At 44.0% G+C, this 11,807-nt stretch overlaps 1 protein-coding gene across 1 annotated transcript; it reads right to left on the bottom strand.

The window, feature by feature from the left end:
* Positions 1-2,354: 2,354 nt before the first annotated feature.
* On the bottom strand, positions 2,355-11,515 carry BRIX1 (biogenesis of ribosomes BRX1). Its single transcript, XM_040977455.1, has 10 exons — positions 11,342-11,515; positions 9,652-9,763; positions 7,611-7,654; positions 5,504-5,574; positions 5,232-5,281; positions 5,051-5,124; positions 4,850-4,900; positions 4,672-4,773; positions 3,414-3,542; positions 2,355-3,235 (listed from the first exon to the last, which is right to left on the bottom strand). The coding sequence occupies exons 1-10, from the start codon at positions 11,498-11,500 to the stop codon at positions 2,966-2,968; spliced, it is 1,062 nt and encodes a 353-aa protein (XP_040833389.1). The 5' UTR covers positions 11,501-11,515; the 3' UTR covers positions 2,355-2,965.
* Between the last annotated feature and the right edge of the window lie 292 nt (positions 11,516-11,807).

Genomic DNA, 11,807 nt, shown 5'->3' with positions numbered 1-11,807 from the left:
GGATCAAAAGGGTAACACCTGCTGGGCAGCTGATCCCAAAGCTGAAGCCGGGAAAGACAGGACTCCAGTGGCAGGTTTCTGAAAAGCATCTCGTAGAGCATCATGTTTGTATTTGTTCCATCTTCTGGTGGTTTCTCCAAATGACAGCGACAGCCAAGGCTGGGCCAGACCAAAATCACAAGTAGGGAAACGATCCGGAACTTCCCCGGGGACGCAGCATCCCAGCTCCCCGAGTCGTCTGCTGCCACCCGAGATCCACACTGGCTGGAAGCCGCAGCTGAGCCAACTCGAACCCAGGCGCTCCCACACAGCACAGACGCCCGGAGCGTTCTGAGACAGCAGAGCCAAAGCCCAGCCCTGCACGTCTCAGCTGGGCCTCTGCAACTGAGGCAACTCAAGTTCCAAGTAATCAAGTGATTAGCTCAACGCTGGATCTTTTATTTTCAGCTCTGCTTAGCTGTCCTTAATACTAATACTGCTTTTTGACCAGTATACTGAAAAATTACGGTAAATAATTCAAACTGAAGTAACTCCTTCGATTAACATACTAGATTTTACCATTATTGCGGGTAAAACTTTGAGGACCCACCCTCACATCCATCTTTAAACTGAATTTCTAGCCTGTGACCCTACCTTTCCACAACTGGCCTTCACTGAGGAAGTACTTACGGAAGTAGTATGTAACCACCAGGTTCTGCTTGGGACACCTGCATGACGTCACATGACAGCTCTGTACAACTTCCAAACAATCTGATACGCTGTCAGCATGGCCTCCCTGTTTTCCTCAAAGTGCATTAACACACCAGTACTTTTCACTGTGATGTGGAATGTATAACACACGCGATGGGGGTTACTTTGCCAACTCTGGTGAGGGGGGCAGGGCTGGCAGTGTTGGTGACATCCATTGAGTTAGGCAGGGCTGGCAGTGTTGGTGACATCCATTGAGTTAACTCACCCCTTTCTTCCCTGGTTCCCTGCCCACAAAGCCAACTCCAAGGCCAATGCCGCGGGTCACCACTTAAAGTCCATCTGTTTTCCAGAGAACTCCTTGTGGCCTGTCACTAGCACACTGGCAGTGGACAGGGACCGAGAAGTTGGAGCCTGAGGGGAAGCGGACTTTGTGCTCTCCAGAACGGAACTGCGAGCAGGAAGCCCTTTGCTTGTAACCTGTGAGTCACCCTTTGAGTCCAAACTGCATAGACATGCAGACATGGTGCTTGATATAAACTGCAGTGGAAAGCGACACTGTTATTAAACATGTTTCCTAATCAAACATTTCAGAGATGACCCATCTCAGAGTTCTCAGGACAGACAACCATGTGAAAGATTGAATTGTGAAAATTGAAACTTTACCGAAACTCTGCAAAGCACACACAAAAAAGTATGGGTTTTCCCTCATACTTGAAACATGTAGAGACCCAGTTTGTGTTTATGGTCTGCATGTAGCCTTTTCCTGATGTGCAATAGGTGTTCAAAAACCATGACTGGCAATCTTACACTAAATAATACTGCTAAGACATAACCTTAAAGAATCACCTTTTCCTTTCAACCAGATTGGTCTTCATCAGGCTGCAAACGTGTCTTGAAACCATGGGCTTAGACGCAGAGAGATCCCTTATGGGCACCCACTTCGCATCTGGATCTCTTGACCTGAGAAAGCAGTCGAGGACGGCCCAAAGCCTTAGGAAACTGTACCGAGGCAGCTAGTAGCTCCGGCCATCTTGGCCACCTGGGAAAAGAACCAGGGGACGAACTACCTTTCTCTCTATAGCTCTTCTCGGTAAATCTGACTTTCCAGTAAAAGATAAGGCTTTGGGAAAAAAAAAAAAAAACTATCTGGCTGATGTGATGGCACAATTGGCTAATCCTCTACCCACAAGTGCTGGCATCTCGTAGGGGTGCCAATTCTCGTTCTGCCTGCTTCACTTAGCTCCCTGCTAACAGGCCTGGGAAAACATTTTTAAAGGATGGCCCAAAGCCTTGGGAACCTATACCCATGTGAGTGACCCAGAAGTTCCTGGCTCCTGGCTTCGGATTACCTCAGCTCCTTCAGCTCTAGCCGCTGCAGCCATTTGGGGAGTGAACCAGTGGATGCAGGATCTTTCTCTCTCCTTCTTTTAACAATCTGTCTTTCAATAAAAATAAATCTTTTAAATAAAGTGTTTTGAAACTCTAATATGAATTACTTGCGTCATTAAAATGACGTCAAGATTTCCATTAGCCTACTTATACTCAGGAAAGTTCATAGAGAAAATTAAGAACAAAAGTAAATTATGGTAAGTTTGTCCCAATTTTAAATATTAAAACGTAAATCAAGATTTCTAGAACTCTTACAGAGCAGTGACAGCAACAGCACTACGAAAAAATCCAACCACAAAAGAAAAACCAAAGTCTGACCTAAAGCAGCACTGTTTTAACCCACTGACAGGTTATTCCACCACCTTGCAAAGGCACAAGGAATTAAACATGCTAACTCCTGGTGAGTACAGTCTTAACGAGTAAGCAAAAGCCACAGTATTCAAACCTTTGTTCCGGATTGTACTTCTAGGAAATAAGTGTTCTATAAAATGATTTCTGTATAAATGTTCACCGTCAGCACCTAGACCAGCCCACCCCTCTAACTCCCAAAAAGATGGAAATGAAATCTGCAATACAGAATAATTACTCATTTTACAAGTAGCAATGACCCAATAAATAACAAAGCTGAATTTCAGCTTTGCTAGACAAAAAAATCTGAGAGTAGGTTTAAACCTTGCGTATGCTCAATTTTCACTAAAACCCAAAAACTCTGAAAAGAAAAAGTAACTTAGGTGCTCTGATGCTTTTTATTTAGAAAAAGATAAACATCTAAGACAATACATTTTCTTTTAAACATCACAGGAAACTTAAGACCTAGAAATAAAAGTATTTACATGTTGAACACAAAATAAATATACAATAACTGAAAATCCAGTTATATGCTGCTTCATTTTGCATTCCTTTTGTTCATCTTCTGTTGCATCTTTCTGTGCCGCTTGTAAATCCTTTTCTTCCTTGCTTTCAGATCAACCTTAGGTTCTGGTTTGACCCACTGTATTTCTATCGGCTTTTCCTCAGCTGGAGTAGCAAAAACATCTGCAGTGGGGTCGTGGGGAAGAACAGCCTTTGGCTCTTTCTTTCTTAGTCTCTGCACATCCTTCACTTGCTGCTTCTCTCTGTATTTCGCGGCTGTGATGGATCTTACAATTCGTCGATGCTGGAAAAAAATCAAATACTTTTAAGACAAAAGTTTTAGATAAAGCATTCACTTATGAAAACTATTTCCCACCAGCTTTCATTTAAAAATAGACAGTTTCAAGTCCGTGCACAGATGGCACAACGATTCTGGCCCGAGTTCTGCTGCACCAAGGACCACTGAGCAATGAGACGCTTACCATGTTTGGAGACTGGTAGTGAGGGTTTTCGTACAAGGTGGCCCCTCCAAAGCTCCCTTGGAAAATCTTTATGAGGTTTAAGACAAAGCGAGGTCCTATTTCAACAAGAGCAGCATCTTCTTCTATAATCTTTAATTAAAAAAAAGGAAACATTTGTTTTTTGGTTGGAATATACTATTTCTAGAAAATACACATACTAACTATAACTTCATTATAAGATGTGCCCCAAAAATGTATAACCAGCAAAACTAAGATAGAGGAGAAGCCTGGCAAGCGTCCAACCATCATTATTTTTTGAAATCTATCACTAGTTACATGAGGTTGGCATGAAGAAACAAACTGTGTTCAAAATTGAGTAATTTGAATTTGGTTCATTTCTTGCTTGACTTTTTATCTTTTAAATAAAGCCTTTAAAAATAGTCATACTTAAAAGATTGTTTTCATCTACTTGAAAGTGGAGTGACAAACACACAGAGATTGAGATTCTCTATCTGCTCGTTCGCTTCCCAAACTCTGCAAGAGTTAGGAGGAGCCAGCAGCTCGGAACCACAACTGGGTCTGCAAGACAGGTGGAAGAAGCCCCATACCGGGGACGACATGTGCTATCTCCGAGAGGTGACTCAGAAAGCACACACTGAGCTGTTTGCTGGTTCAGGTGCATCTACCTTCAGAGTTTAAGAAGGGGACAGATTTAATGTAGCCAGTAACAAACATGCAGACTGGAGTCCACCTAGATCAAATGTCACCTGAACCTGTATTGCTGCCAGTCTCCATCAATCCTTTCTGAAGACCTGATACCCCAAACGCGTGCTTTCAGACAGTCTCAGTCCCCTCTGAGCCAGCTAGTAGTCCTCACTGTCAAACTTGTAAAGGTGTCATGTTGTTCCGTGTCTTAATCAAACCCAGGGAGAGTCTAACCTTTAGGAAGAGACACCTGCACTCTAGTACACTATGTAATATTTGTATACACATTTGTATACTGTATTTCATATTTCACTGTATCACATTAAACACAAATGCAGAATCCAATTATCTCATGGGTTTTCCTTTTCATAAAATAAAACCCATACCCCATATCAATTTACAGTCATGAAAAGAATTAAGTATACACTTAAGCCATGAGATGGTTATCTGTAACAAACCTCTTTGGGTAAAAGAAGGTATTTAAAATAAAAGTTTATTTATTCTATTTATGTACCTTCAAGCCCCAAATTACCTCAATTCTTTTTAAAGTCTGAATAAACAAAGCAAAGCTAACCTGAAAGTTCCGAAACCATATCCTATTGTCCAAAATGGAGAAGGTAAACACGTGGTCCACAAATGGCTGGCTTTTGGGGTGATACCGCGGTGTACTAAAGATCTACTCAAAAAAAAAAGGGGCATCAGTAACACTATTTTATAATATAATCACAAAATACTCTGGTAAACACACTTACCTGAATTAGGAGTTCTTTCAACAAAGCATAATGTGGAAATTCATCAAAAGCCTATAAAAAAATAGAGTGAACAGATTATCTGGTAGTTGAGCTCACATTTTTTAAAAAAAACTTAACATTACAATGAAGTATATAATTGCATTCACTAAAATGCAACCAGAGTAAGAAAATTTCGTCTCACAAACTGAGCGAAGAACTTACAGGATCAAAGGACAGAAGGGGTCGGGAGCCTTTCAAGCAGTTTCCGGTCATCTTCAGTTCAGCTAGGGTATGAACTAAAAAAATTGATAACCAGGAGAACAAGTTGTAACTTCAGTGTAATTACTCCAAAAGACTGTCTTAATTTTCTCATTTAAAGAAAATTAAAATTAAGCCAACTTACCATTTTGAACAAGAAATTTAGCAGATGGTCCATGGGGTGAATTTGAAAGCCTAAAAGGCATGAACATTTTTTTCAACTAGTTACAATTCAGAACATAATAAATGCTTATCACCTATTCCTGAGAAAAACATACCACAACATCCTTATAAACCTATTTAATTTCCTTTATATTATTCCAAGTTTTGCCAATTACTTTTTTCCTTTTACACAGAAGGCTGTCTATAACAGAAACACAAAGTGTGAACCTGGCCAAATCTGAGTAACGCTCTTACCACATATAGAGATCCTGTTTTTTCTTAGCTTCAAAATAGATGCATTTATTACAGTTTTTCATTTCACAGACCTAAATGAAAAAAATTAAAACAGAAATTGCAGATAATACAAATGAGAAGTAAAATAATTCATCATAATATATAGATTCCTCTAAATGTTTTGATAGGCAAAAAGGCCCGACTTTATTTACAGGAACAAACATCTAAAGTTCCACTGAGATTTTTCACCCAAGTACACAGACATTCTGCCTCTCTCTCTGCAATTGCTTTCCTCATTTGACTGTGAACTCCAAGACAAGGGACATTGTTTTGTCAAACAATGTTTCCTCAGGACAAAGAACAATGCCACACTCTAGGTTCGAATTGTGGTACCGGAATGAATAAAAGCTTTCAAATAACAAACCAGAATCATCACAAAATAATTCTAAATTTTGAAAAACTGGCTTAAAAAATTACTGCGTTCGCGCTCTCCCCTGAAAAAAAAAAAAAAAATTATCTTCCAGGGTACTCTAAAATTGAGCCTTTCACTAGCCTGCTAATACATTAAGAGCAAATCCACAGGCAGCACACTTTCATTATTTTATTGTTGCTGCTTTGACAGAGCCTACAGGAGACACCAAGACCTTCCAGCTCACTCCCTGAATGCTGCCAGCCCTCTGATCTGCATCCCATGTGGGCTGCTGGGGCCCAGGCGCCTGAGCCTCTGCCTTGCTGGAAGCGCATAGCGGGAGCTGACATGTGAAGCACAGCCAGGGCTCAAGGCAGGCCCTCCCTCACCAGGCAGCCATCCTAAACAGTCTGTCAAATAGTGCCAAGAACCCACAGGTGTCACTTTTAACACTGACAAAATTCTCTAACAATGTCAGGTTTCTGTAAATAGTCGATATTTTTTAAACTGCATACATGTTGATTGATAATAGTACCTACTATAACATAAAAAAAATACAAAATCTCAGAGAAAAAAAATGAGATCTAATTCTTCCCTTCAAGAAATTTCATTATGTTTGAAGAGATAAACATAGCAATCTCTCCTAACAAAGTCAAGAAAATGTTTCTGAATTTTAAAATATTGGGGGCCAACACAATGGCTCAACAGCCAATCCTCTGCCTTGCAATGTTGGTAGCACATCTGGGCACTGGTTCTAGTCTCAACTGCCCCAGTTCTGACCCAGCTCCCTGTTTATATCCTGGGAAACCAGCAGAGGATGGCTCAAGTCCTTGTTCTGTCCTTGCACCCAGGTGGGAGACCTAGAAGTTCCTGGTTTTGGATCAGCTCAGTTCTAGCTGTTATAGCAATCTGGGGAATGAAGCGGCACATGGAAGATGTCTTTCTCTGTCTCTCCTCCTCTCAGTAAATTTGCCCTTCAAATTAAAAAATCATATATATATGACTTATATATAAATTTTATTTATAAGGCAAAAAGAGAGAGCAATGAGTCCGTCTTCTGCCTGCTGGCTCACTCCCCAACAGGCCACAATGGCAAGCGCTGGGCTAGACCGAAGCCTAGAGCCAGAAACTCCACCTGGCTCTCCTCCCGGGGTGACAGAGATCCCACGCAGCAAGTCAGTGAAGGCAGCTGAGCTTGAACCCGTGCTCCAACACGGGATGCCAGCAGCACAGCAACCGCACCCCATGCTGGTCCCGCCCATCTTTTATACCTCATCCTAGCCAATCTGAGTACCCTTTATAAAGCAATCTTTTTTATGGTTATTACTCTCCATGATACAGCTATGTAGGTATAGGGACGCCTCCCTTTCTATAATTTTTTAAATTCATAAAGTAATTGACTTATTTTACTTCTTAAAAAAAGTTCCAAGTTACACTTATTTGAAAGACAAAGAGATGTGGAAGAAGAAGAAAATCTCTCATCTATGAATCACTATCTAACGCTCCTAAAAGCCAGGGCTGGGCCAGGCCAAAGGCAGGAGGCGAACTCAGCGCATTCCGACACAGGCCTTCACAAGAGGCAGCAAACGCCAGCTCAGCATATGGACCAGAGGTGGAGTGGAGAGTGGAAATAACAGACTCATTGCTGAGCCAAACACCTAACAGCGAACATACATGTCTTCAACAAAATATTTTACTATAATTATTTCATAAAATTACCTCATTAATCACAAATAACTTATCTTTACGGTCCATCTTAGTATCTATAAAAAGAAAAAAGAAAAATTAACCAAAATGATTGCAAAATATTTCAAACCACATACACCATCTAGGAATGAATTTTTTTTAAGTGTTTTTGCACTCTTCACTTTGAAGATTTTATGAAAACATCAAACCCTTCAAATACCTCAAAATTCTTACTTAACAATTTATTCATTAGGAAAGTTCAAGATAGAGACAGGGAGAAAAAGATCTTTCATCTGCTCGTTCACCATTAAGGCTATCAGCAGCCAGGAGCCAAGAGCCACGCGCTCCACCCAGGACTCCTACAAGAGCCACAGAAACCCCAGTGCTTAGGCTACCAGCTGCCACCCGCCAGGGACAAAGTTGGGAAACTGAAGCAGAATTACAGTGGCTGGGCCTGGAGCTAGCACCCCACCACCAAATGCCTGGCCCTACAATGCTGGTTTTTTTAAATGTCCAGAACAGCAGCAAGCAAAATCTCATCTTGCACAATTATACTATGGTTTTAGGCAGGCTTTCTCAGGCTCTAGGTAATCTGAACCCTTTCCAAAATGAGAAAAATTCTCACAAAAATGTTCACTCAGTTTAGGAAAACACTCACTTAAGAAATGAAAATCTGAGCCTGGCACAGTAGCCTAGCAGCTAAAGTCCTTGATTTGCATCGGCCAGGATCCCATATGGGCGCTGGTTCTAAACCCAACAGCCACACTTCCCATCCAGCTCCCTACTTGTGGGTGGCCTGGGAAAGCAGTCAAGGACGGTCCAAAGACTTGGGATCCTGCACCTACGTGGCAGACGTGGAAGAGGATCTGGGTTCCTGGCTTTGGATCAGCTCAGTTCCAGCCATTGCGGCCAATTAGGGAGTGAATCATCGGACAGAAGATGTTCCGCTGTCTCTCCTCCTCTCTGTATATCTGCTTTTCTAATCAAAATAAATAAATCTTGAAAAAAAAGGAATTAAAATCTTTTTAAATTTTTTCAATATTTTGCAATTTTTCAGAGATGTCAAATAAATGGATTTGAGCAGTTTGGAATTACAGGGAAAAGCATACATAAATTACAATTTCTCTCATTAGTTTGATAAGTTTGAAGGTTTTACATAATTCCAGTTTGAGAAGCACTGGCACAAAACAATAAATTAAAAGTCAAAAGTACCTCATAAGATAGGCACAAACCAGCTCAACAATGGCTCTGCCACTATCCAAACCTCATCCACTTGTAGCCAACTGCTGAAAAATTTGAATGTGGAACACAGGAGTGCAATGAGCCCAACCTAAAGATGTTTTAAATCCTGTTCCAGGATTACTACTTTTTTTTCTTAAGATTTATTTATTTTTATTGGAAAGGCTAAAGCACAGGACAGAGAGATGTTCCATCCTCTGGTTCACTCCACAAATGGCCACATGAACCTGAGTGGGCCAGAATCCAGGAGCCAGAAGATTCTCCAGGGTCTCCCACGGCTTCGGGCATCCTCTGTTGTCTCTCCTCTCTGTACATCTGCCTTTCCAAAAATAAATACATAAAACTTAAAAAACAGAAGGCTGTGGTAGGCGTCATGGTACTTGAGGTTAGGATACCAGCCTCCCATATGGAAATACCAGCTGAGTCCCAGCTCCTCCACTTCCACCCTGCAGGTGTACATGGGAAGATAACAGATGATGTCCTGGGTGTGTGGACCCCTGCCCCCAACGGAGACCCAGCTGGAGCTCCAGCCCAAAGCATGTGGGGAGTGAAAACCCACAGACGGAGATTCTCATGCTGTTGCTCTGTTTTCAGTAAAATGAAAATAAACATTAAAAACAAGTTCAGAAAGCAACACAGCAGGCAGATAATGCTACCATCTCGAGGCCTTCAGCAGTATGGGAAGGAAGGCTTCCTGGAACCTCCAGGCAATGTTTCCTCCGAATTACCGCCATTCTTTATGGAACAATCTATGCTTCAACAGACACAAAAGTTTCATCCAGGCAGATGCAGGGGTGTAAGTTACAGAATTTGGAAGTGACAATCTGACGGGTACCTGCTTTAGAATGAGGCATCAGCGTCCTCAAGTCCTGCATTAAATGTCTCGTCCTGAAATTTATTCCTCTGGAAGAAAAGATGAGGATCCGTTCCTTGTTCTTCCACTTGCCCTAAAAAAGGGGGGTGGGGGGAGTTACCATCTATTTTCTCCCCTTCTCCGTGCCCTGAAGGTGTTTTAGTCCTCTTCCTGGTATTTCTTTTCTCTTCATTTGGAGCCCTCCTCTCCCACGGGCTTCCATCTAGGGTCCTGGGTACCCTCAGGGGATGAGTCCCAGCCTCACAATCCCTCAGGGAGCCGGCCCAGCACTTGTACCTCCTGTACACGTGACATCACCTCCACGTGACATGCAATCCTCAATGCAACGTAAATACTGTCTGAGGAATCACAAGGCAAATGACATGCGCTATGTACAGAGGCAGTATTTTTTTTTAATTTCCATCTAAAGTTGGTTGAATTTGGGGATTCAGAACCCGTACATAGAGAACTACACACCTAACTGCTCAGAATCAACTCTACGACTAAGCAATATCTCAGTGAACCCGGTCATCTCTGTGTCGTTTCTTTATCCTGTACTATTGCTACTTCAGCTTCCAAAGCCTGGAAATCTTCCACTGGGCTGTATTCGCCCATCTCACAAGCATGAACGAATACAGTCAGTTTCTCTTTACAATATTTCTTAATTCTTTCTCCTGCGCACTGCCCTTACTGAGATTCTTACAACTTTTATCAGCTTGCTAAGAGCCAGCCTTCCCAAGACGGCAGGGCGAACGAGCAACAGTTGAATCTTTTTAAAGCACAGCTTCACTCACAACCTTTGGTAAACAAAGAGCAACAGTGACGGAGGGTTAACACTGGACTCTAAATTAAGCCGTCTTCTTTCCAATACCTCAACCTTGCATCATCACAGGCAATGGGAGAGTAACACGCAGGATGGAACCACCAACATACATTTCTCTGCAGCTCCTTGCAAGGGCAGTGACATCGTTAGAACACTGCAGGCTATTTTCACACACGGTATGCAGGTAAGAAAACGGCGTCCAACGTCACTCAGGCCGACTGCCTGCTAAGAACAGGAGCAAGCGCTCCCAACACAGAAGTTCATGTCCAAAGGAACCCTCCTCCCCCTCCGAGTCCGTCCACATGGAGGAATTCTCTCCGCTGAAAACAGATTTAGCTCCGAAACTGGCGTGCAGCTTCTGAACAAAAGCCACCCACTTTTTGGCAACTTCTTCGTCACCCCTGCATCCCCTTGGACCGCAGGACGCCTGGCCTGGTGCTGAACGCACCTGTGCTACTTGGCCGAATTCTCACCATTCCTTCAGTTCAAACCCAGGTCGATCAAACACACCGTGCCGGGGAGGAACTTTAAAAGGGTCCCACAGCAAGTCCCAGGAACCTGAACCACAGTGGCTGGCCCTGGCAGGACATACAGAGAGAAATAGCTAGGGAACGGCACACCCGTCCAAAAAAAAAAAAAAAAAGAAAATCGCATAGGAATTCCCGAGTGTCCCCCACCCTCGTCCCGCCGCCTCCCCGAGTCCGGCAGGAGTTCCACTGTCCCGCCGCGAACACTGTGCACAATCCATCCCAGGGGAAAGCAGGGAGCGAGCTCCCCCAACGCTCCAAAACGCAAGGAGACACCAGTCGGGGAAGGCACGCGGGCTGCCGCCGACTAACCCGAGGCTACCTTAGAAACGGGGCCCGGGATCCGGTCTCTCTCTTCTTCCTCCACCTCCTCCGTCGTGGAGCGCCGCTTCGCCGGCGGCCCGGCATCCTTGCCAGCTTTCTTGGGCTTCTTGGCCGGCACCGCGGAGCCCCCACGCCGTTTCCTCTTGGTGGCCGCCATGTCGCCTAGCCGTCGCTCCGAGCCTGTCTTCCGGTTCCGCCGCTCGCTCCCGCTTCCCGTCTCGGTGGTACGGTCCTCCCGCGGCTCTATGGTCCGTGGGCCGCGCGGGCGGCGCTCTAGCCCTCCCGAGCGGGCGCTGAAAGAACGGAGGGCGGCGCTCTAGCCCTCCCGGGCGGGCGCTGAGAGAACGGAGGGCGGCGCTCTAGCCCTCCCGGGCGGGCTCTGAGAGAACGGAGGGCGGCGCTCTAGCCCTCCCGAGCGGGCGCTGGGGCGACGGCGGGCGGCCGAGGCGGAGGGGCGGGCCTGA

The sequence above is a fragment of the Ochotona curzoniae genome, unplaced genomic scaffold (assembly GCF_017591425.1).
Source record: "Ochotona curzoniae isolate NIBS_2020 unplaced genomic scaffold, NIBS_Ocur_1.0 contig_2754, whole genome shotgun sequence".
Taxonomy (NCBI): domain Eukaryota; kingdom Metazoa; phylum Chordata; class Mammalia; order Lagomorpha; family Ochotonidae; genus Ochotona; species Ochotona curzoniae.
Note: the sequence above shows the minus strand (reverse complement) of the source record. Positions and strands in the feature narration are given on the sequence as shown.

Coding starts and splice junctions, on each gene's coding strand:
- BRIX1 (XM_040977455.1), bottom strand. CDS start 11,500: ATGGCGGCCACCAAGAGGAAACGGCGTGGGGGCTCCGCGGTGCCGGCC. Junction 5,282..5,503: donor AAACAGGATCTCTATATGTG/GTAAGAGCGTTA, acceptor CATGCCTTTTAG/GCTTTCAAATTCACCCCATG. Junction 4,901..5,050: donor CCCTTCTGTCCTTTGATCCT/GTAAGTTCTTCG, acceptor ATTTTTTTATAG/GCTTTTGATGAATTTCCACA.